This window comes from Carcharhinus amblyrhynchos, chromosome 25 (assembly GCF_965287045.1).
Source record: "Carcharhinus amblyrhynchos chromosome 25, sCarAmb.v2.hapA, whole genome shotgun sequence".
NCBI lineage: Eukaryota > Metazoa > Chordata > Chondrichthyes > Carcharhiniformes > Carcharhinidae > Carcharhinus > Carcharhinus amblyrhynchos.
The window spans coordinates 754,927-781,108 of record NC_137348.1 but is presented as its reverse complement, the minus strand read 5'-3'; the positions used below and the strand labels follow the sequence as shown (position 1 = coordinate 781,108).

Sequence of the window (26,182 nt, the reverse complement as noted above, 5' to 3'; positions counted from 1 at the left end):
CGCCCTCCCCTCCCCACTCCTCCCCACCTCCTGCAAGCCTCCCCCCTCCTCCCACCCACCCAGGCCATCTCCTCATTCTCTTCCCACTTGCTCCCCTTAGGTCTCTTGTGGCAACTGCGGCCAAGTGACATTGAGATTGAGCTGTTGAGACACACGCGGGAAGTTGTGAGTAAAGACCTGGAGGAGGAGACGGGGCTGCATACAGGCTGGATTGAGAATGGTGGCCTCTTCATTGCTTCCAACAAGCAGCGGCTGGATGAATATAAGCGCCTTATGTCGGTGAGTCCCAGTGTTGGGGGTGGGTTTAATACACACACACATCACCCAGAATCACTCGGAAGATTCAGTGTTGGTGAGGTGGATGGAACTGAGTCAGTCTCCTGGCAACGAATATTTGAACGTTTTTGAGCAAGGCAGTTTATTAAATTCCTGGAAAGTTTAAGGTCACCAACAGGAACTGGACCAACTCTGGCTCTGATGAAGGGTCATCCAGACTCAGAACATTGGCTCTATTCTCTCTCCACGGAGGCTGATGGACCTGCTGAGATTTTTCAGCATTTTCTGTTCTTGTGCAAGCAGGATTACAGTGCGGCCACAAGGAACGGGGGCATTGAGGGCTCGGGGGGCACGGAGGGGGGGCTGGACTGGGCTGTGGGAGTGTGGGTAGGAACTGGGGTTGGGGGGCGGTGGGAGGCTGGGCTGGAAGGAGGATGGCACTTGGGGGAAAGGAGCGGGGGATGGCGAGGGGGTGCTGGGTGTGTGGGCAGGAGCTGAGGGGTTGGGTGGGGGGGGGTGGAGAGGCAGTGCTGTAAATCCCATTCCCCTTTCCTAACAGACTGCTTTGTCAGCTGTTGAAAGTCAAAGATGTGGAGAGCCCCCAGACTGAGCTGCTTTTCCCAGGTTACACTGATTAATACTAAGCTTTAATGCTCTTTCCCTTGTTCTCTGCACTAGTTCACTGTCCCGTCTACTGTCAAAGTTCCTACTTTGCATCATCAGACAAAGTTCTGCTTTTAATTCCCTGCACAAATTCAGAATGATCAGTGGGAATAGAGAATGTTGTTCGTGCTGAGCCGCAGGGAATGACAAACTAACCCTGATTCTTAACTTTTCCTGCAATGTTGCATCAGCTGCCCAGCTGTCACTCTTTAATCTCCCTTCAACACCCACGTGGCATCCCAATCAGCAAGAGGATTCGCAAGATATGGAAAAGCTTCTGCTGTTTCTGACACCCATCTCCCCCTCCCCCCCACCACCCTGGCACTGTCTCCCCTCCTCCCCCCCCCATCCACCCCTCCCCCACCCCACCACCCCTGGCATTGTCTGCCCCCTCTGCCCACGCTCTCCCTCCCACAGCACTGTGTCTGAGCCCTCCCGCAACCCCCCCCCCAACTCCTGGCACTGTATGCCCCCTTCCCCCCCCAGCACTCTCTCTGCGCCCCCCCCACCCCCCATGGCACTGCCTGCTTCCCCCACCCCCAGAACTGTGTCTGCCCCTGCACGCCCCCCCAACCCCCAGCATTGTGCCTGAATCCCCCCACCCCCACCTTCTGGTGCTGTCTCTGCTCCTCCCACCCCCAGCACTGTGTTTGCCCCCATCCTCCCAGCACCCCCATTCCCCCTTTATTTCCCAAAGATTATTTGCTTGACTATCTTTGTGAAAGCTTGCACTGTGAGTGCCCTGTTGTATTAGCCAGTGCCCTTCACTGACTGTTCCACTTTGCCATGGTTACATTTACATTTCACTACATTGCGTTTCCCTTGACAAGGTTACAGATCTCTGTTGCCTGGATGGCACAGTCACCTTGCACAAATGTATTTATTTTGTCCATTTGTGCACTTCCTGGGATCGGAAGGTTTCCACTGCTGATGCATTGACCTTTCAGGTCCAGTTTGATTCTGTTTGGGGCTGATCTTATCTTTTCCTTTCCTGCTCCCTTACCCGTGACACGTCATTCTCCTGCCTTGTGTCGAATCTGACTGCATTGACCTCAGCATTTCCCAATTCTTCAGCTGGCATACTCGTTTTCTGTCTCTTTCATTTTTCAAGAATAAAGAAGCAATACTTTTCCATTTTAAATCCATTCACACAGCAATGTGAATATTGCTGGCTGTTCCCCATCCCAAATTGCCTTGAGGTGGTGACCACTGCAGTGCATGTGGTGTAGGTATACCCACAGTGCTGTTAGGAAGGGAATTCCAGGATTTTGACCTAGCGATTGCAAAGGAACATTTCCAAGAGGGGAACCTCCCGGTGGTGGTATTCTCAGGAATCTGCTGTCCTTGTCCTTCTAGATGTCAGCTTAGTTCATGAACTGCAGTTAGAATGTTGACTTAGACATTCGTGCAGAACCTTCAGAACAGGAATCCAGACAGAGTTGTGACGGAGCGCCACACTGTCAGAGGGTCAGTGCTGAGGGAGTGCCGCACTGTCAGAGGGTCAGTGCTGAGGGAGTGCCGCACCGTCAGAGGGTCAGTGCTGAGGGAGTGCCGCACTGTCAGAGGGTCAGTGCTGAGGGAGTGCCGCAGTGTCAGAGGGTCAGTGCTGAGGGAGTGCCGCACTGTCAGAGGGTCAGTGCTGAGGGAGTGCCACACTGTCAGAGGGTCAGTGCTGAGGGAGCGCCGGGCTGTCAGAGGGTCAGTGCTGAGGGAGTGCCGCACTGTCAGAGGGTCAGTGCTGAGGGAGTGCCGCACTGTCAGAGGGTCAGTGCTGAGGGAGTGCCGCACTGTCAGAGGGTCAGTGCTGAGGGAGTGCCACACTGTCAGAGGGTCAGTGCTGAGGGAGCGCCGGGCTGTCAGAGGGTCAGTGCTGAGGGAGTGCCGCACTGTCAGAGGGTCAGTGCTGAGGGAGCGCCGCACTGTCAGAGGGTCAGTGCTGAGGGAGTGCCGCAGTGTCAGAGGGTCAGTGCTGAGGGAGTGCCGCACCGTCAGAGGGTCAGTGCTGAGGGAGTGCCGCACCATCAGAGGGTCAGTGCTGAGGGAGTGCCGCACCGTCAGAGGGTCAGTGCTGAGGGAGTGCCGCACCGTCAGAGGGTCAGTGCTGAGGGAGTGCCACACTGTCACAGGGTCAGTGCTGAGGGAGTGCCGCAGTGTCAGAGGGTCAGTGCTGAGGGAGTGCCGCACCGTCAGAGGGTCAGTGCTGAGGGAGTGCCGCACCGTCAGAGGGTCAGTGCTGAGGGAGTGCCGCACCGTCAGAGGGTCAGTGCTGAGGGAGTGCCGCACCGTCAGAGGGTCAGTGCTGAGGGAGTGCCGCACTGTCAGAGGGTCAGTGCTGAGGGAGTGCCACACTGTCACAGGGTCAGTGCTGAGGGAGTGCCGCAGTGTCAGAGGGTCAGTGCTGAGGGAGTGCTGCAGTGTCAGAGGGTCAGTGCTGAGGGAGCGCCGCAGTGTCAGAGGGTCAGTGCTGAGGGAGCGCCGCACTGTCAGAGGGTCAGTGCTGAGGGAGTGCCGCACTGTCAGAGGGTCAGTGCTGAGGGAGTGCCGCAGTGTCAGAGGGTCAGTGCTGAGGGAGTGCCGCAGTGTCAGAGGGTCAGTGCTGAGGGAGTGCCGCACTGTCAGAGGGTCAGTGCTGAGGGAGTGCCGCAGTGTCAGAGGGTCAGTGCTGAGGGAGTGCCGCAGTGTCAGAGGGTCAGTGCTGAGGGAGTGCCGCACTGTCAGAGGGTCAGTGCTGAGGGAGTGCCGCACTGTCAGAGGGTCAGTGCTGAGGGAGTGCCGCACTGTCAGAGGGTCAGTGCTGAGGGAGTGCCGCACTGTCAGAGGGTCAGTTTCACACTATGATGGAATCTCTCGCTCCCACATTCTCCGCTGTTGCCTTCTTTATTTCTCTTAAATGTTTATATTCCTCATTTTCTTCCAGACCCATCCTTGTGGTTATTCTAAGCTCTGTGTAGTTATTGATTTTACATTCTGTTGCAGTGATTGTCACATTCCTGTTTACTTTACAAACCTGAATCCGGTTAGTTACAATGTGAATCTGTATCCTATTTCCTTTTCTCTTTTTTTTGATGTCCTTTTTGGAAGTATTTTTATCTTGCGAGAGTCTTACTGGAACTAGCGACAACATGAGAAGACAAATTTTTAATACACAGAAGAAAATTCCTATCCATTTCCTATTTTGCTGTCTCTGTCTGAGACCTTCTGAAAGAATCCAGTAAATTTGCTGGACGTGATTTCCCCTCCTGAAACCGTGCTGATTCTGCTTGATCGGATTATAATTTTCCAGATGCACAGCTTTTCTCTCTGTAATAATGGGTTCTAATACTTTTCCAGTATTAGACTAACTGCCCTGTTCTTTCCTGCATTTTGCCTCCTTCCCTTTTTGAACGAGGGTAACACATTGGCAGTTTTCCAACCCTTTGGCACAGTTCAAAATCCAACAATTTTTAGAAAATAACTCCCACTGATTCCACAATTGAATCCTACAATGCAGAAGGAGGCCATTCGGCCCATCAAGTATGTACCGACCGCAATCCCACCCAGACCCTATCCCCGTAACCCCACATATTTACCCTGCAAGTCCCCCTCACACTAGGGGGATGTTTAGTGCATCCAACCTAACCAGTCTGTGGTATGAGGAAACCAGAGCACCCGGAGGAAACCTACACAGACATGGGGAGAATGTGCAGACTCCACACAGACAGTGACTTGAGCTGCCAATTGAACCCGGGCATGATATAGGTTGTATGGAGAAATTAGAAATATTAAGGAGAAAAAGTCACTCATAAGCATAGTCTATAGGCCACCAAATAATATCACAGTGGGGCGAGAAATAAACCAAGAAATAATTGATGCATGTAAACATGGTACAGCAATTATCATGGGGGATTTTAATCTACATCTCAATTGGTCAAACCAGGTTGGTCAAGGCAGCCTTGAGGAGGAGTTCATAGAATGTATCCACAATAGCTTCCTTGAATAGTATGTAATGGAACTGAAAAGGGAGCAAGATATCCTCGATCTGGTCCTGTGTAATGAGACAGGAATAATTAATAATCTTACAGTTAGGGATCCTCTCGGAAGGAGCGATCACGGTATGGTTGAATTTAAAATACAGATGGAGCGTGAGAAGGTAAAATCCAATCCCAGTGTCTTGTGCTTAAATAAAGGAGATTATAAAGGGATGAGGGAAGAGTCGGCTAAGGCAGACTGGGAACAAAAACTTTATGGTGGGACAATTGAGGATCAATGGAGGATTTTCAAAATGATCTTTCACAGTGCTTAGCAAAAGTATATACCAGTGATAAGGGTAGGAGTCTTAGCTGTGTTGAAGAGCAGAAGGATCTTGGGGTCCGGGTCCACAGGACTCTTAAATCAGCCTCGCAGGTGGAGGATGTGGTCAAGAAGGCGTATGGTGTACTGGCCTTCATTAATCGAGGGATTGAGTTTAGGAGTCGGGAGGTAATGCTGCAACTTTATAAGACCCGTGTCAGGCCTCATTTGGAGTACTGTGCGCAGTTCTGGTCGCCTCACTATAGGAAAGACGTGGAAGCTATTGAAAGGGTACAGAGGAGATTTACAAGGATGTTCCCTGGACTGGGAGGCATGCCTTATGAAGTTAGGTTGAGGGAGCTGGGTCTCTTTTCCCTGGAGAGACGAAGGTTGAGAGGCGACCTGATAGAAGTTTATAAAATGTTGAGAGGAATAGATAGGGTGGATTCTCAGAGGCTATTTTCCCGGGTTGAAATGGTCGCTACGAGAGGACACAGATTTAAGGTGCGGGGAGGCAAGTACAGAAGTGATGTTAGGGGTAAGTTTTTCACTCAGAGGGTGGTGAGTGAATGGAATCAGCTGCCGTCAGTGGTGGTGGAGGCGAACTCGCTGGGGGCTTTTAAAAGACTTCTGGATGAGTATATGGGATTTAGTGGGATTGGGGGTTATAGATAGGTCTATGGATTGGTAGGTGTTGATGTGATCGGCGCAACTCGTGGGCCGAAGGGCCTGTTTGTGCTGTAGTGTTCTATGTTCTATAAGGAAGGATCGTAGAACAAGAGATGATCAGCCATGGATAGCTAAGGAAATAAAGGAAGGTATCAAATTAAAAGAAAATGTATACAAATTGGCCAAGATTAGTGGGAAACTAGAGGATTGGGAAATCTGTAAAGGTCAGTAGAAAGCCACGAAAAAAGCTATAGAGAAAAGTAAGATGGATTATGAGAGTAACGAGCTCAGAATATAAAAACAGATAGCAAATGTTTCTACAAATATATAAAATGAAAAAGAGTGGCTAAAGTAAACATTGGCTCTTTAGAGGATGAGAAGGGGATGTAATAACTGGAAATGAGAAAATGGCTGAGGCATTGAACAGGAATTTTGTGTCTGTCTTCACAGTGAAAGACACAAATAATATGCCAAAAATTGATGACAGGAAGGCGATGGCAGGTGAGAACCCAGAAACTATCATTATCTCGAAAGAGGTAGTATTGGGCAAGTTATTGGGGCTAAAGGTAGACAAGTCTCCTGGTCCTGATGGAATGTATCCCAGGGTATAAAAGAGATGGTGGGAGAAATAGCAAATGCACTAGTGGTAATTTACCAAAATTCACTGGACTCTGGGGTGGGTTCCCACAGATTGGAAAACAGCAAATGTGACTCCACTGTTTAAAAAAAGAGAGATAGACAAAAGGTAGGTAACTGTAGGCTGGTTAGCTTAACTTCTGTAGTAGAGAAAATGCTTGAATCTATCATCAAGGAAGAAATAGCGAGACATCTGGATATAAATTGTCCCATTGGTAAGATGCAGCATGGGTTCATAAAGGGCAGGTTATGTTTGACTAATTTGGTGGAATTTATGAGAACGTTACATGTGCAGTGGACAATGGGGAACCTGTGGATGTGGTGTATCTGGATTTCCAGAAGGCATTTGACAAGGTGTCACAGCAAAGATTGCTATATAAGATAAAGGTGCACAGTGTTATGGGTAATGTATTAGCATGGATAGAGGATTGGTTAACAAACAGAAAGGAAAGAATGGGGGTAAATGGGTATTTTTCTGGTTGGCGATCAGTGACTAGGGGTGTGCCTCGGGGATCAGTGTTGGGACCGCCATTGTTTACAATTTATATACATGGTTTGGAGTTGGGGACCAAGTGCAGTGTGTCACAATTCACAGATGATACTAAGATGAGTGGCAGAGCCAAGTGTGCAGAGGATGCAGTGGACACTTGTAGCAGGAATGTTGGTGATTGGGGGATCATACTGGGATGAGAGGGAAGTCGGCAGTGAGGAGCAGATGTGCTCTTTGATTTCCTGGTTTAGGCACTGACAGTTCTCAGAATTCCTGAAGATAGCAGAGTGATGATCTCCTGCCACCTCTCATTTACTGCTCTCCAATTGATCATCTGAATCTTGTATTTAAAGATTTGACCTGCTAATTCTGACAGAAATCACGGTCCCAGAAAATTACACGCAGCCGTGCACTGCAGCCAGGAGCTGCATGTAATTATTAATCACTCTCTATATTTACAGGAGCTTTGGCATCACACAGTGTTTAGATTGATCCTGAATAAACTTTTACCCAAGTAACAAGGTCAACTCAGCACCAAGAGAAAAACAATCTGAAAAGTACTAGCCTGATTGAACCACTGCCATCAGCTCCAACACATTGTGGGAAAATTGTGAGAATTGCGGTTCAGTTGGTGTGTCATCGAGTCATAGAGGCTTACCTAATAGAAACAGACCCTTCGGCCCAACTCGTCCATGCCGCTCTTTTATGTTTAAACCACTAAGCTAATCCCAATTGCCCACATTTGGCCCATATCCCTCTATACCCATCGTATCCATGTAACTGTCCAAATGCTTTTTAAAAGATAAGATTGTATCCGCCTCTACTCCTATCTCTGGCAGCTTGTTCCAGACACTCCACCCTCTGCATGAAAAAATTGCCCCTCTGGACCCTTTTGTACCCCTCTCCTCTCACCTTAAACCTGTGCCCTCTAGTTTTAGACTCCCCTACCTTTGGGAAAAGATATTGACTATCCGGCTGATCTGTGCCCCAGTTCTCCATGTGAGTGGGAGTGGGGGTTCAGTTGTGTGAGAATTGGGGGCTCAGTTGGTGTGTGTGAGAATTGGGGTTCAGTTGGTGTGTGTGAGAATTGGGGTTCAGTTGGTGTGTGTGAGAATTGGGGTTCAGTTGGTGTGTGTGAGAATTGGGGTTCAGTTGTGTGAGAATTGGGGGCTCAGTTGGTGTGTGTGAGAATTGGGGTTCAGTTGTGTGAGAATTGGGGGCTCAGTTGGTGTGTGTGAGAATTGGGGTTCAGTTGTGTGAGAATTGGGGGCTCAGTTGGTGTGTGTGAGAATTGGGGGTTCAGTTGGTGTGTGTGAGAATTGGGGTTCAGTTGGTGTGTGTGAGAATTGGGGTTCAGTTGTGTGAGAATTGGGGTTCAGTTGGTGTGTGTGAGAATTGGGGTTCAGTTGTGTGAGAACTGGGGATTCAGATGGTGTGTGTGAGAATTGGGGTTCAGTTGGGATGAGAATTGGGGGTTCAGATGGGGTATGTGAGAATTAGTGTTCAGTTGATGTGAGAATTGGAAGTTCAGTGGTGTGAGAATTGGGGTTCATTTGGGGTAATAATTGGGGTTCAGTTGGGGTGATAATTAGGGTTCTGTTGGGATGTGCGAGGACTGTGTGAGGTTTTTACGGCTTGCATTCTCAAACGAGCTCGCTGTTGTCTCTCGATTGGAGAATGATGTGATTGGACGCGGTGTTCTTTGCAACGCTGATAGTTTGTATTGATAATCCGGCAGGCGATCCACGGAAAGCAAACGGACAGCATTCAGTATGGGAATTTTCCCTGGTCAGTGTATGATTTCTCAGATTGTGATTTGCATTTGGAGTATTGTGTAGAATTCTGGTTGCCGCATTACCAGAAGGATGTTGATGCATTGGAAAGGGTGCAGAAGTGATTTCCCAGGATGTTGCCTGGTTTGGAGGATATAGACTATGAAAAAAGTTTGAACAAATTTGGATTATTTCCGTTGGAGCGTCAGAGGATGAGGGGGGACCTGTTAGAGATTTACAAGATTATGACAGGCTAGGATAGAGTGGATAGTCAGAGTCTTTTTCTCAGGGATGTGGGAAGGGTCAATTACTCGTAGGCATTGGCTGGGAGTGAGGGGGGAAGTCTGAGAGAGATGTAAGGGGCAGGTTTTTCACAGAGAGGGTGGTGAATGTCGGGAACACGCTGCCGGGGGAGGGGGTGGAAGCGGATTCTATAACAATGTTCAAGAGGCATCTGGACAGATCCATGAATAGGCAGCGAAGAGAGGGATAGGGGCCACAGAGACAAGGAAATATTAGATTAGAGAGGCATCTGTGTCAGCACAGACTTGGTGGGCCGAAGGGCCTGTTTCTGTGTTGTACTGTTCTTTGTTCTTTGATTTTGTATTTCTTGAAATTTGGATTGCCATTGGAGACCCTATTTCTTTTTTTTCCTGAACCTGCTAACTCCTGTCTTCCCAAGTGACAGCCATTAAATTGAGTTCCAAGCACTGAAACAGGCCCTCAAGCATTTCTGCCCCATGTGCGCCTCCTCCCAGTCTCTTTTAAACACAGAACACTACAGCACAAACAGGCCCTTCAGCCCACAAGTTGTGCTGATCATATCCATACCTACCAGGCCTATCTGTAACTCTCAATCCCATTAAATCCCATGTACTCATCCAAAAGTCTCTTAAAAGACCCCAACGAGTTCACCTCTACCACCACTGACGGCAGCCGATTCCATTCACTCACCACCCTCTGAGTGAAAAACTTACTCCTGACATCTCCTCTGTACCTACTCCCCAGCATCTTAAACCTGTGTCCTCTCGTAGCGACCATTTCAGCCCTGGGAAATAGCCTCCAAGAATCCACCCTATCTATTCCTCTCAACATTTTATAAACCTCTATCAGGTCGCCTCTCAACCTTCGTCTCTCCAGGGAGAAGAGACCCAGCTCCCTCAACCTATCTTCATAAGGCATGCCTCCCAATCCAGGCAACATCCTTGTAAATCTCCTCTGCACCCTCTCAATAGCTTCCACATCCTTCCTGTAGTGAGGCGACCAGAACTGCGCATAGTACTCCAAGTGGGGTCTGACAAGGGTCTTATAAAGTTGCAGCATTATCTCCCGACTCCTAAACTCAATCCCTCGATTAATGAAGGCCAGTACACCATACGCCTTCTTGACCACACCCTCCACCTGCGAGGCCGATTTAAGAGTCCTGTGGACCCGGATCCCAATGTCCTTCTGATCCTCTACACTGATATTATACTCCTTCATCCCATTGGACCTGCCAAAATGGACCACTACACATTTATCCGAGTTTCCATCTCATCCGATCATCATGTTCTGTCTCCTCGGTGTTAATTTTTATTCTTTCATGGGATGTGACCATCACTGGCCAGGGCAGCATTTTCATTGCCCATCCCGAGTTGCCCCTTGAGAAGGCGGCGGTGAGCTGCCTTCTTGAACCACTGCAGTCCCTGTGCTGTAGATACGCCTACGGCACTGTTAGGGAGGGAGTTCCGGGATTTTGACCCAGTGTCAGTGAAGGAACGGTGATATATTTTCAAATAGGACAGTGAGCAGCTCGGAGGGGATCCTCTAGGTGGTGGGGTTCCCAGCTATCTGCTGCCCTTGTCTTTCTAGATAGCAGGGGTCACAGGTTTGGAAAGTGCTTCCGAAGGAATTTTGGTGAGTCACTGTAGTACATCTTGTGGATTGTTGCTCAGCGGTGGTTTTAAGAACATAAGAACATAAGAACATAAGAAATAGGAGCAGGAGTAGGCCATCTAGCCCCTCGAGCCTGCCCCGCCATTCAATAAGATCATGGCTGATCTGTTGTGTCTCAGTTCCGCATTCCCGCCCTCTCCCCATAACCCTTAATCCCCTCTCTTATCAAAAACCCATCAACCCGCGTCTTAAAAATATTTAGCGAGGCAGCCTCCACCACTTCAACGGGCAGAGAATTCCAGAGATTCACCACCCTTTGAGTGAAGAAGTTCCTCCTCAACTCCGTTCTAAACCTCCCCCCCTTTATCTTGAGGCTGTGCCCCCTAGTCCTACTATCCTTTCTGAGCGGAAGAGTCTCTCCACCTCTATCCTATCCATCCCATTCATCATCTTATACGTCTCAATGAGATCTCCCCTCATTCTTCTAAACTCTAACGAGTACAAGCCTAATTTATTCAGCCTCTCCTCATAGCTCAACCCCCTCAACTCCGGTATCAGCCTAGTAAACCTCCTCTGCACTTCCTCCAAGGCCAAAATATCCTTGCGTAAGTACGGCGCCCAAAACTGCACACAGTACTCCAGCTGCGGCCTCACCAATGCCTATACAGCCGCAGCAAGACCTCCCTACTTTTATATTCAATCCCCCTCGCTATGAAGGCCAGCATCCCATTCGCCTTCCTGACCACCTGCTGCACCTGCAGGCTGGGTTTTTGCGACTCATGCACAAGGACCCCGAGGTCCCTCTGCACCGTCGCCTGCTGCAGTTTTTCTCCACGCAAGTAATAATCCTTCCTACCATTATTCCTACCAAAGTGGACCACCTCACACTTGCCAACATTAAATTCCATTTGTACTCACACTCTTAGTCCAATTAATGGCATGAAATATTCTAAAGAAAAATGTACATGGTAAGGAAAGGACGGTGGAATCATAGAAACCCCACAGTGCAACAGGAAACCATTTCGCCCCTCAAGTCTGCACTGATTCTGTGACAGAGCATCCTTGCTAGACCCACCCACCCCCTCCCTATCCATTACCTCACACATTTACTCCGCTGATCTGCCTAATCTACACATTTTGGAACACTAAAGAGCAATTTAACGTGACCAATCCACCTAACTTGCTTGTCCTTTGGATTGTGGGAGGAAGCCGGAACATCCGGAGGAAACCCACAGAGACGCGGGGAGAATGTGCAGACTCCACACAGACAGTGACCCAAGGCTGGAATTGAACTCAGGTCCCTTGTGCTGTGAGGCAACAGTGCTAACCACTGTGGCTCCCCAATTTACTTATCCTGATAAGGTGTGTTACAATGATAGCAATGTGCAGAATTTTAATCGTAAATATTCATGTTTTATTCTTGACTGGGATAGTTTGAGGCCCCAGTTTGCTGCTGTAATGTGGAACAATGCATTGAATCGCACTGTCTCACCGGGAGAGATACGTCTGACAAACTATCAGCTCCTGAGGAAGCTCAGTTCGATTCCACTCATTTCCACCACTTTTGACAGATGGATTAAGATTTATTCAAAGGATGGAGTGTGCAGTCAGTGCTTCCTGCTGTGAGTGTGGAGTCACACAGTAATAATACTTTCAAATGGTGGACAAGAAAACCCTTCTCGCCAAAGAGCACAAGTTTGAGCCAATCAGAAAGGCAGCAGGAGGATTCAAGAAGCTAAGCGATATTTTCAAATGTTTAAGTGCAAGTAGAAATTGGGCACTGAAAAAAGTTACAAAGTTGCATCGCGCAAAAACTGGAAAGCTGTTTCCAGAACTTTCCTCAGCTGTTCAGAGATTGTGTTCAGGGATTTACCAAATAAAGACACCATCTCATCTGGATTAAAAGAACTACACATCAGTACCACAACCACGCAGAGTGAAATGGCACGACAGTGTGTGTGTGGGACCCGTACCCCAGTGAGAGTCAGTGTGTGTGGGACCTGTACCCCAGTGAGAGTCAGTGTGTGTGGGACCCGTACCCCAGTGAGAGTCAGTGTGTGTGGGACCCGTACCCCAGTGAGAGTCAGTGTGTGTGGGACCTGTACCCCAGTGAGAGTCAGTGTGTGTGGGACCTGTACCCCAGTGAGAGTCAGTGTGTGTGGGACCCGTACCCCAGTGAGAGTCAGTATGTGTGGGACCCATACCCCAGTGAGAGTCAGTATGTGTGGGACCCGTACCCCAGTGAGAGTCAGTGTGTGTGGGACCCGTACCCCAGTGAGAGTCAGTGTGTGTGGGACCCGTACCCCAGTGAGAGTCAGTGTGTGTGGGACCCGTACCCCAGTGAGAGTCAGTGTGTGTGGGACCCGTACCCCAGTGAGAGTCAGTGTGTGTGGGACCTGTACCCCAGTGAGAGTCAGCGTGTGTGGGCCCTGCACCCCAGTGAGAGTCAGTGTGTGTGGGACCCGTACCCCAGTGAGAGTCAGTGTGTGTGGGACCCGTACCCCAGTGAGAGTCAGTGTGTGTGGGACCCGTACCCCAGTGAGAGTCAGTGTGTGTGGGACCTGTACCCCAGTGAGAGTCAGTGTGTGTGGGACCCGTACCCCAGTGAGAGTCAGTGTGTGTGGGACCCGTACCCCAGTGAGAGTCAGTGTGTGTGGGACCTGTACCCCAGTGAGAGTCAGTGTGTGTGGGACCTGTACCCCAGTGAGAGTCAGTGTGTGTGGGCCCTGCACCCCAGAGAGAGTCAGTGTGTGTGGGACCCGTACCCCAGTGAGAGTCAGTGTGTGTGGGACCCGTACCCCAGTGAGAGTCAGTGTGTGTGTGGGACCCGTACCCCAGTGAGAGTCAGTGTGTGTGGGACCCGTACCCCAGTGAGAGTCAGTGTGTGTGGGACCTGTACCCCAGTGAGAGTCAGTGTGTGTGGGACCCGTACCCCAGTGAGAGTCAGTGTGTGTGGGACCCGTACCCCAGTGAGAGTGTGTGTGGGACCCGTACCCCAGTGAGAGCATCGAGTTTGTTTGCTTTGTTTTAATCATTTTTTATTGTTTTAGTTGGGTAAAGCTTATGGGATTGAGTCGCATGTGCTGTCCCCTGCGGAGACGAAGGATCTCTATCCCCTGATGAATGTGTCTGATGTGACGGGTACGCTGTATGTTCCTGCTGATGGCACGATGGACCCTGCTGGAACCTGCTCCACCCTTGCACGGGCCGCTACAGCGCGGGGAGCAACGGTGAGTTGTCCATGGTCTGTTCAGCCTGTTGGATTTGATGATAGTGCCAACGGGTTCTGGATGGTATTTGGTTCCTGGACAGATTCTGACTCGAGTTCAGTTTGCTGAATGGGATCTTGATTCGGCCAGTGGGCCGATGAATGGCAGATGGAGTTTAATTTAGACAAATGCGAGGTGATACATTTTGATAGATTGAACCAGGGCAGGACTTACTCAGTTAATGGTAGGACACTGGGGAGAGTTACAGAACAAAGAGATCTAGGAGTACATGTTCATAGCTCCTTGAAAGTGGAGTCACAAGTGGACAGAGTGGTGAAGAAGGCATTCGGCATGCTTGGTTTCATCGGTCAGAACATTGAATACAGGAGTTGGAATGTCTTGTTGAAGTTGTACAAGACATTGGTAAGGCCACACTTGGAATACTGTGTACAGTTCTGGTCACCCTATTATAGAAAGGATATTATTAAACTAGAAAGAGTTCAGAAAAGATTTACTAGGATGCTACTGGGACTTTGAGTTATAAGGTGAGGTTGAAGAAACTGGGATTTTTCTCTCTGGAGCGTAGGAGGCTGAGGGGTGATCTTATAGAAGTCTATAAAATAATGAGGGGCATAGACAAGGTTGACAGTCAATATCTTTTCCCAAAGGTAGGGGAGTCTAAAACTAGAGGGCACAGGTTTAAGCTGAGAGGGAGAGATACAAAAGTGTCCAGAGGGACATTTATTTCACACAGAGGGTGGTGAGTGTCTGGAACAAGCTGCCATAGATAGTAGTAGAGGAAGCATTTAGATCGTTATATGGGCCAAACGCAGGCAATGGGATTAGTTTAGAAGTTTTTAAAAAAAGGGTGACATGGACAAGTTGGGCCAAAGGGCCCGTTTCCATGCTGTAAACCTCTATGACTCTGTAACTGTTCAGAGTGGTTATTAGTTTGATGAATATTGGAAACACTGCAGGAAATTCTGCTGTAGTTTTGCCAGTGAAAATCTCCTGTGTGCCACCAGCTTCTGGCCTCACAGCAACCAATTGTGGTTTAATTGGTTAACATATTCTGCTGTCCTGCGAAAGCTCTCTCTTGATGATTCGCTGAGGTTCTGATGTGTTTCCATTGCAATAACTGGGCCCCAAATCTGGGTTCCTGCCACCAACATACTTGAGAAACTAATGTGGAGAATACTGGAAAGCTTATCACTGAGTGGTGTCCATCTGTCTATACCAGTTCACCAGATACTGAGTGTAACCAAACCCTTCAATTATTTTGAATTCATTCATAGAACATAGAACATTACAGCGCAGAACAGGCCCTTCGGCCCACGATGTTGCGCCGACCAGTTACAAAAACAATGACCCACTAGCCTATACCAATCCCTTTTCGTCCATAAACCTATCCATAGATCTCTTAAACGCCCCCAAACTAGACGCATTTACAACTGCAGCAGGCAGGGCATTCCAATCCCTCACCACCCGCTGGGTAAAGAACCTACCCCTGACATCCGTCCTGTAGCTACCCCCCCTTAATTTAAAGCCATGCCCCCTCGTGCTAGCTTTCTCCATCCGAGGAAAAAGGCTATCACTATCCACCCTATCTAAACCTCTAATCATCTTATATGTTTCAATAAGATCCCCTCTTAGCCGCCTTCTTTCCAACGAAAACAACCCTAAATCCCTCAGTCTCTCCTCATAGGACCTCCCCACCATACCAGGCAACATCCTAGTAAACCTCCTCTGCACCCTCTCCAACGCCTCCACATCCTTCTTGTAATGCGGGGACCAGAACTGCACACAGTACTCCAAGTGCGGCCGCACTAGAGTAGTGTACAGTTGCAACATGACACTGCGATTCCTAAATTCAATCCCCCTACCAATAAACGCCAAGACACCGTATGCCTTCTTAACAACCTTATCTACTTGATTCCCAACTTTCAGGGATCTATGTACACATACACCTAGATCCCTGTGTTCATCCACACTATTCAAAGTCCTCCCGTTAGCCCTATACTCGGCACATTTGTTGCTCCTACCAAAGTGAATTACCTCACACTTCTCCGCATTAAATTCCATCCGCCACCTCTCGGCCCAGCTCTGCAACCTATCTAAGTCTCCCTGCAGACTATGACACCCTTCCTCACAATCTACCACACCTCCAACTTTGGTGTCGTCAGCAAATTTACTAATCCACCCAACTATACCCTCATCCAGATCATTAATAAAAATTACAAACAACAGTGGCCCCAAAACAGATCCCTGAGGCACACCACTCGTAACCGAACTCCATGATGAATATTTACCATCAACCACCACCCTCTGTCTCCTATCTGATAGCCAATTCCTGATCCAACTTCCTAGATTACCCACAATCCCATACATCTGCATTTTCTGCAGAAGCCTACCATGGTGAACCTTATCGAACGCCTTACTAAAATCCATATATACCACGTCAACTGCCTTGCCCCCATCCACCTCTTTGGTCACCTTCTCAAAAAACTCAATAAGGTTAGTAAGGCACGACCTACCCGCTACAAAACCATGCTGACTGTTTCTAATCAATTCATTACACTCCAAATAACTATAAATCCTATCCCTAATAATTTTTTCTAAAACCTTGCCCACAACAGAAGTAAGACTCACCGGTCTATAATTCCCGGCAAAGTCTCTGTTCCCCTTCTTAAACAATGGGACAACATTCGCTATCCTCCAATCCTCCGGTACTATACCAGAGACCAATGACGACCTGAAGATCAGAGCCAGAGGCTCTGCAATCACCTCTCTAGCCTCCCAGAGAATCCTAGGGTAGATCCCATCCGGACCAGGGGACTTATCTATTTTCAGCCCCTCAAGAATTTCCAGCACATCCCCCTTATCAACCGTAATACTGTCTATTTTACACCCCTGCAACCCAATGTCCTCCTCAGCTATATTCATGTCCCCCTGCGTGAACACCGAAGAGAAATATTGGTTCAATACTTCTCCAATCTCCTCCGGTTCCACACACAACTTCCCCCTGCTGTCTGTAACTGGCCCTAATCTTGCCCTGACCAACCTTCTGTTCTTGACATACCTATAGAACGCCTTAGGATTCTCCTTAATCCTATCAGCCAAAGTCTTCTCATGTCCTCTTTTAGCCCTTCTCAACTCACTCTTCAACTCCCTCCTAGCCAATCTAAAGCTTTCTAGTGCACTATCTGAGCCCTCCAATCTCATCCGAACATAAGCCTCCTTTTTCTTTTTAACCATCGACTCAACTCTTTTAGTGCACCACGGTTCCCTAGATCTACCAAATCCTCCATGCCTGACAGGGACATACCTATCAAGGACTCGCAGTAGCTGCTCCTTGAAAAAACTCCACATTTCGGACGTTCCCAGTCCCTGTAATCTCCTAGTCCAATCTATGCTTCCTAATTCACTCCTAATAGCCTCATAATTGCCCTTACCCCAGCTAAAACTACTGACCCGAGGTTCATGCCTATCCCTTCCCATCACTAAGGTGAACGTAACCGAATTGTGGTCACTATCACCAAAATGCTCACCAACTTCCAAGTCTAGCACCTGGTCTGGCTCATTTCCCAGCACCAAATCCAATATAGCCTCACCTCTAGTTGGCCTATCTACATACTGAGTCAAAAAACCTTCCTGCACGCTTTGTACAAACACTGACCCCTCTAGCGAGCTAGAACTATAGCAATTCCAATCAATATTCGTAAAGTTAAAGTCCCCCATAACAATTACCCTATTACTTTCACTCCTAACCAGGATTGTCTCCGCAATCCTTTCCTCAACCTCTCTTCGGATGCTTCCTGATTATTCTATAAGCATCTGCAGGTAAAAATCAACCTGATTCGCTGCAGCCCTTAATCTTACCTTAGTGAACATCAAAACAACATCTCACATTTTTATTTGCATTTATTCCTGCGTTCTGAGTGTAACTGGCAAAGCAGCGTTCATCCTCCACCCACAATAGCTCTTGAGAGGCTAGTGGGGAGCTGAACCACTGCAGTCTCTGATGCACAGTGCTGGTTATAAGGGTGGCATTCCTTAAATATAGAACAACATCACAGGAGTGAGGGAACAGAATGCCATGGAGCAAAGCGGGAATGAAAAGCACTTCAATGTAACAGCTCAGAGAGGTGATCCCTGAGATACATTAGGGCAAAAGGAGATCATTCAACCTTTTGAACCAGCTAATCATTCAATGAAATCCTGGCTGATCAGATTGTGATCTCAACTCCACTTTTCTGTCTTCCCCATAACCCTCGACTCCCTTCTCAATCAAAATTCTGTCTAGACCTTGAATAAATTCAAGCAGCCATCCAGCACTCCTCTCTTGGGGAGAGAACTCCACATAGCAGAGAAAATGTTTCTCCTGACCTCTGTCTTAAAAGAGAGATTTCTTATTTTTAAACTGTGTCCCCTCGTTCTCCAGGAAACATCAAAGAACAAAGAACAACCCGGCACAGGAAACAGGCCCTTCGGCCCAACAAGCCCACACCGCCATTATAAAAGATAAAATTGTACCCGCCTCCACTACTACCTCTGGCAGCTTGTTCCAGACGCTCACCACCCTGTGTGTGTGAAAAAATTGTCCCTCTGGATGCTTTTATATCTCTCCCCTCTCACCTTAGACCTGTGCCATCCTCTGAGTGTCCACCCTATCAAGACCCGTGGATGTTTCAATAAGATCACTTCTCATTCTTCTAAGCTCCAATGGATACAGGCCCAACCTGTTTAACCTTTCCTCAAACAGCAACCCCTTCATCCCAACAATGGATCAAGTTAATCTTCTCTAACTGCTTCGAAAGCAATTGTATTTTTTTTTAATAAGGAGACCAAAGTGTACACAAGACTCCAGATGTCATTTTGTTCAATGTCCTGTACACTTGTAGTAAAACTTCTCTCTTTTATTATTCTATCATGTCTGTGTGGGTTTCCTCTGGGTGCTCTGGTTTCCTCCCACACTCCAAAAGACGTGCTGGTTAGGGTGCATTGACTGTGCTAAATTCTCCCTCAGTGTACCCAAACAGGTGACTAGGGGATTTTCACAGTAACTTCATTGCAGTGTTAATGTAAGCCTACTTTTGACATTAATAAATAAACTTATCCCAAAACTTAAAGCAGCATTTGAGGAGGTGATGGGGGTAATGTTACTGTTACTAAACTAAGGGTTAGGCTTTGGGGACCCGGGTTCAAATCAGATGGTGAAATTTGAATTCAATAAAAATTCAAAAAGTCTAATGATGACCATGAAACCATTGTCGATTGTCATCTGGTTCACTAATATCCTTTACAGAAGGAAATCTGCTGTCCTTACCCAGTCTGACCTACATGATCCATAGCAATTGCCTAGCAAGCCACTCAGGTGTATCCAACTGCTACAAAGATAACAATAAGGAATGAGACTGGACAGACCCTGAGGGAGCTGGACAGTGTAGATGCTGACATGTTTTCGCTAGTGGGAGAATCTCGAACAAGGGGGGACACAGCTATAAGATAAAGGACTGTCATTTAAAACGGAGATGTGTCGAAATCTCTGGAATTGTCTACTCCACAGGGTGGTGAGGCCGGATCATCAGAAGTATTTAAAATGGAGGTGGATAAATATTTGATAGATCGAGGAATTAGAGGGCTATGGGGAAATGGCACAGAAAAGAGACCGGCGTAGATCAGCCGTGATCATATTGAATGGAGGGGCAGGCTTGAAAGAACGTTTTATAAAACTTTTTTTTAAACTTGTAACTGTAATCTTGTGTGCTTCATTTTTCTTTTCTTTCTGTTAATAAATCTTTTAAACTTATTTCAAAATCTCAAAAAAACACATGAAATAGAAGCAGGAGTGAGAGTTCAGAGATAAAAGGAATGAATGTATTTTGTAATGAATTTATGACAAAATGGATTTCTTAATAAATAGGCAGATTTTAGAAATATGCATTAGGAGATAGTTAGGGACTTGGATTTTCAGTTGTTAAATTTCAAAGGGGAATAAAAGGCTTTTACAGCTCGCAAAGGTTTCAAAAGTGGACAATATAAAATAAAAATATTTTATATTTTTCCAGTTGCTTCCCCCTTTTGGGTCAGATGCAATTTAATAAAATACTTGCTGGGTAAAGTTGGGAGCTGAGGCTCTTCCATCACTACACGATGATTTTCTTACCTGCCTGACTCGCTATCACACCCTCTTGTCCCTGACCACTGAACAATTCTAAGTTTCTGTTTAACCAAAGGGGTGTGACTACTTTCTGGGATAGTAACTCTACACCTCCCTGATACTCCACAGAGTCCACACTTCAGGCCAACTCAGCAGCTCAGAGCCGAAGCTGCCTGAACTGCGGACTCTCTGTGGAAATGATTGTCCAGGATGGCAGTGTGTTCCACAGTTTCCTACACACTGCAATCGTTGCAACCACCAGCCGTGCCATCTTTGTCCAACCTCATTCTACCAGTTGGGTTTGGTTAGTAAGTTTGGACACCAAGATTGGTGGCATGGTGGACAGTGAAGAAAGTTATCTCCAATTGCAATGGGATCTTGATCAATTGGGCCAGTGGGCTGACAAAGGGCAGATGGAGTTTAATTTAAACAAATTAAGGTGATGCATTTTGGTAGATTGAACCAGGGCAGGATTTACTCAGTTAATGGTATGGCACTGGGGAGAGTTACAGAACAAAGAGATCTCGGGGTACAGGTTCATAGCTCCTTGAAAGTGGAGTCACAGGTGGACAGAGTGGTGAAGAAGGCATTCGGCATGCTTGGTTTCATCGGTCAGAACATTGAATACAGGAGTTGGGACGTCTTGTTGAAGTTGCACAAGACATTGGTAAGGCCAGACTTGGAATATTGTGTGCAATTGTGGTCACCCTATTATAGAAAGGATATTATTAAACTAGAAAGAGTGCAGAAAAGATTTACTAGGATGCTACCGGGACTTGATGGATGAGTTATAAGGAGAGGCTGAATAAACTGGGATTTTTCTCTCCAGAGCTTAGGAGGCTGAGGGGTGACCGTATAGAGGTCCATAAAATAATGAGGGGCACAGACAAGATAGATAGTCAATATCTTTTCCCAAAGATAGGGGAGTCTAAAACTGGAGAGCACAGGTCTAAGGTGAGAGGGGAGAGATACAAAAGCATCCAGAGGGACAATTTTTTCACACAGAGGGTGGTGAGCATCTGGAACAAGCTGCCAGAGGTAGTAGTGGAGGCGGGTACAATTTTATGTTTTATAAAAGCATTTAGATAATTACATGGGTAAAATGGGTATAGAGGAATATCGGCCAAATGGGATTAGCTTCAGAGTTTTAAAAAAAAAGGGCGGCATGGACAAGTTGGGCTGAAGGGCCTGTTTCTATGCTGTAAACCTCTATGCCTGTATGATGCTATAGTCAATCGGTTAATCACCTGCACAGATAAACTCATAGAAATTGCACTCACCTAGCTTGGAGACAAGGAAGGAAACTCTTCAATCACTGGAGACCCAACCAAGTTCCCAACCCCCCACTCAATCTACTCAGGTGTAGATTTGTGTTGGTGCAACCCCCTGCGTCTCAGAGAAAGATTGCTGAAAATAATTCAGGTGGAGTTGTAGCAGCCTGAAGAAGCTTGTTATGGACAAGGAAGTAAACAAACTACAGAAAAAAGGATTGGATTGGGAGAGAGCAGATTTAGTTAAATAAGTTTAATGAGATTGAGGGTTATAGATAGGTCTGTAGGTTGGTAGGTGTTGATGTGATCGGCGCAACTCGTGGGCCGAAGGGCCTGTTTGTGCTGTAGTGTTCTATGTTCTATGTTCTATAAGACAGGATCTGGCTCAGATAGACTGGGAACAGCTGCTAATGGGAAAATCTACAGAAGAGCAGTAGAGTGAGGGTAACAAACCCAGCATGTTCCCTCTAGGCTGATAGAGAGGAATAAGGCAGATGGAATTTAACCCTGAAAAGTGTGAGGTGATACACTTTGGAAGGAATAATTTAAATGGTAGGACACTAGGGAGTTCTATGGAATAAAGAGACCTTGGCATGTTTGTGCACAGGTTTTACAGAGTGAGTGAGGGGTTAAGAATTTAGTTGGGTCTCCAGTGGCCAACCAGAACACTCAACATTGCCCTGAGATGATCGATAGTGGATTGTGGGAATAGGAAGCAGAGATATTTTCATGGTTAGTACTGGTACCTCACACTGTTACGGGCACAAGTTCCATTGTGTCTTTGGATGAATTAACCATCGCACCTGGCAATTTTGGGGTGACACGGTAGCACAGTGGTTAGCACTGCTGCTTCACAGCTCCAGGGACCTGGGTTTGATTCCTGGCTCAGGTCACTGTCTGTGTGGAGTTTGCACATTCTCCCCGTGTCTGTGTGGGTTTCCTCCAGATGCTCCGGTCTCCTCCCACAGTCCAAAGATGTGCGGGTTAGGTTGATTGGCCATGCTAAAATTGCCCCTTAGTGTTCTGAGATATGTAGGTTAGATTAACAGGTAGATGTGCAGGGATATAGGAAATTGGTGATATAGGAAATTGGATTAGGAATTGGCTGGCGGATAGGAGACAGAGGGTGGTGGTTGATGGTAAATATTCGTCATGGAGTTCAGTTACAAGTGGTGTGCCTCAGGGATCTGTTTTGGGGCCACTGCTGTTTGTAATTTTTATAAATGATCTGGATGAGGGTATAGTTGGGTGGATTAGTAAATTTGCTGATGACACCAAAGTCGGAGGTGTGGTAGATAGTGAGGAAGGGTGTCTTAGTCTACAGGGAGACTTGGACAAGTTGCAGAGCTGGGCCGAGAGGTGGCGGATGGAGTTTAATGCGGAAAAGTGTGAGGTAATTCACTTTGTCATGATGTGGGAATGCCGGCGTTGGACTGGCGTAAACACAGTAAAAAGTCTGACAACACCAGGTTTTAGTCCAACCTATTTATTTGATAATATACTCACAAGCTTTCGGGGTTAGCCCCTTCGTCAGGTGACGTCAGGCGTCGTGAGTATATTATCAAATAAATAGGTTGGACTAAAACCTGGTGTTGTCAGACTTTTTACTGTAATTCACTTTGGCAGGAATAACAGACGTGTCGAGTATAGGGCTCACGGGAGGACTTTGAATAGTGTGGATGAACAGAGGGATCTAGGTGTATGTGTACATAGATCCCTGAAAGTTGGGAATCAAGTAGATAAGGTTGTTAAGAAGGCATACGGTGTCTTGGCGTTTATTGGTAGGGGGTTTGAATTTAGAAGTCGCAGTGTCATGTTGCAACTGTACAAAACTCTGGCGCGGCCGCACTTGGAGTATTGTGTGCAGTTCTGGTCCCCACATTATAGGAAGGATGTGGAGGCTTTGGAGAGGGTGCAGAGGAGGTTTACCAGGATGTTGCCTGGTATGGAGGGGAGGTCCTGTGAGGAGAGACTGAGGGATTTGAGGTTGTTTTCGTTAGAAAGAAGGTGGCTTAGAGGGGACCTTATTGAAACATATAAGATGATTAGAGGTTTGGATAGGGTGGACAGTGATAGCCTTTTTCCTCGGATGGAGAAAGCTAGCACGAGGGGGCATAGCTTTAAATTAAGGGGTGGTAGTTATAGGACGGATGTCAGGGGTAGGTTCTTTACCCAGAGGGTGGTGAGGGATTGGAATGCCCTGCCTGCTGCAGTTGTAAATGCGCCTAGTTTGGGGGCGTTTAAGAGATCCGTGGATAGGTTTATGGATGGAAAGGGATTGGTTTAGGTTAGAGGGTCATTGTTTTTTAACTGGTCGGCGCAACATCGTGGGCCGAAGGGCCTGTTCTGCGCTGTAATGTTCTATGTTCTATGATATGGGGCTAGGGTCTGGGTGGGATTGTGGTCGGTGCAGACTCGATGGGCCGAGTGGCCTCTTTCTGCACTGTAGAGTTTCTGTGATTCTATGATTCCTGGCAGAAGCAGGGACCTGGCATCTTGGGTTTCAGCTACAGGGACCTTTGATAAGGTTCCTCATGACAGACTGGTCGCATGGACTCAGAGGTGAGCTGACAAGGTGGATACAGGACTGGTTTAGTCATAGAGGGTAGCAGTGGAAGTATACATCTCTGAATGGAGGGCTATGACTAATGGCATTCCTCTGGGATCAGGGCTGTTTGTAATATATATAAAATGTAACTGGTTTGAGTAGTAAGTTTGCGGATGACACAGGGCCCTAAATGTGGTGAAGTTGGGTGTGAGGCCATTATTTCAATCTGTGTCCGTGTCCGCGCCGATGGCCACTGTACTGAGGGCCTGATTTTACCATTTTCATTCTAAATGCTGAATCTGGGCACAATTCAGATCCAACTTGGAAATCTGCTCCAGGCCCCCCCCCTCCCCCACCCCACCTCACCCCCACCCCCCCACCCCCCCTCACCCCCACCCCCCCACCCCCCCTCCCCCCCACCCCACCTCACCCCCACCCCCCCTCCCCCCCACCCCCCCACACACACAGCCGCACCCCACCTCACCCCCACCCCCACCCCCCGTCCCCCCACCCTCCCCACACACGCAGCCCCACCCCCACCCCCTCCCCCCACCCCACCTCACCCCCACCCCCCCACACACACAGCCCCACCCCCACCCCCTCCCCCACTCCACCTTACCCCCACCCCCCCTCCCCCACCCCACCTCACCCCCCCCCACCCCCCCCCCCCCCTCCACCCCCCCGCACTCAGCCTGAAAAAAAAAGAATCTCCGGTCCCGTTTGCGGGGTGGGTGGGGTTGAGCGCGCCCGGAACGATTGGAGCTGTGAACCGCCTGTGTCAGATCGCTCCCGGGCCACAGAAAGTGGAGAAAGTGGCCTGGGAGTGAAAAGTGGGAGCACTTGGAATATAGTGCTCAATTCTACGAGACTACTACATTACCAGAAGGCTGTGGAGGCTTTGGAGAGGGTACCGAAAAGATTTACCAGGATGTTGCCTGGTGTGGAGGGTGTTAGCTATGAGGAGAGGTTGGAGAAACTAGGTTTGTTCTCACTGGAGCGACTGGAACATTGAGAGACAACCTGATAGAAATCTACAAGATTATGAGGGGCATGGACAGAGTGGTTAGTCAGAGGCTTTTTCCCAGGGTGGAAGAGTCAATTACTCGGGGACACAGGTTTAAGGTACGAGGGGCAAGGTTTAAAGGAGATGTACGAGGTAGATTTTTAACACAGAGGGTAGTGGGTGCCTGGAACTCGCTGCCGGGGGAGGTAGTGGAGGCAGATACGGTAGTGAGTTTTAAGGGGCATCTGGACAAATACATGAATGAGATGGGAATAGAGGGATACAGTCCCCGGAAGGGTAGGGGGTTTTACTTCATTCGGGGCAGCATGGTCGGTGCAGGCATGGAGGGGCCGAAGGGCCTGTTCCTGTGCTGGAATTTTGTTCTTTGTTTTGGGGTCCAGGGTGATTGGATTCTGGTTTCTGCACTCTGATATTTCAACAGTTGTTTTCCTTTCATAAGGTGATTGAACACTGCCCAGTCAGAGGGATCCAGGTGAAGGTGGATGATTTTGGAGTGAGGCGGGTTACTGGTGTAGAGACAGAATATGGAACCATTCAGACTTCTTGCGCCATTAACTGTGCAGGTGAGATTCTATCAGCAGCAGATACTCCGCCCAGAGCTGGAGGCAGTTGTGGAAGTGCTGAGCTCATTGTTGTCCCTCACACTTCCTGTTAGCCAGTGTTGTGACGGGAATAGAGTGGATCCCAGAGGCAATTCCATTTACTGATGGGGCGAGAGAGCCCAGTATCCCTCAGCACTGACCCTCTGACAGTGCGGCACTCCCTCAGCACTGACCCTCTGACAGTGTGGCGCTCCCTCGGCACTGACCCTCTGACAGTGCGGCACTCCCTCAGCACTGACCCTCTGACAGTGCGGCACTCCCTCAGCACTGACCCTCTGACAGTGCGGCACTCCCTCAGCACTGACCCTCTGATGGTGCGGCACTCCCTCAGCACTGACCCTCTGACGGTGCGGCACTCCCTCAGCACTGACCCTCTGACAGTGCGGCACTCCCTCAGCACTGACCCTCTGACAGTGCGGCACTCCCTCAGCACTGACCCTCTGACAGTGCGGCGCTCCCTCAGCACTGACCCTCTGACAGTGCGGCACTCCCTCAGCACTGACCCTCTGACAGTGCGGCGCTCCCTCAGCACTGACCCTCTGACAGTGCGGCACTCCCTCAGCACTGACCCTCTGACAGTGCGGCACTCCCTCAGCACTGACCCTCTGACAGTGTAACATTCCCTCAGTTCTCTCTTGGACATGTTGTCCTGAATTATGGGATTTGAAGCCACGAGTATTTGCCCTCAAGGTGGAATGTTCTCACTGAGCTGTGGATC

The 26,182-nt window shown here is 48.3% G+C and overlaps 1 protein-coding gene across 1 annotated transcript in view; it reads left to right on the top strand.

Moving 5' to 3' along the window:
• LOC145358093 (sarcosine dehydrogenase, mitochondrial-like) overlaps window positions 1-26,182 on the top strand; it is an 80,872-nt gene that overhangs the window by 23,125 nt on the left and 31,565 nt on the right. The window contains exons 3-5 of the mRNA XM_080211766.1: window positions 101-279; window positions 13,701-13,880; window positions 25,302-25,425. Of these exons, the coding sequence (XP_080067892.1) occupies window positions 101-279; window positions 13,701-13,880; window positions 25,302-25,425 (483 nt within the window). The remainder of the gene's footprint in view (window positions 1-100; window positions 280-13,700; window positions 13,881-25,301; window positions 25,426-26,182) is intronic.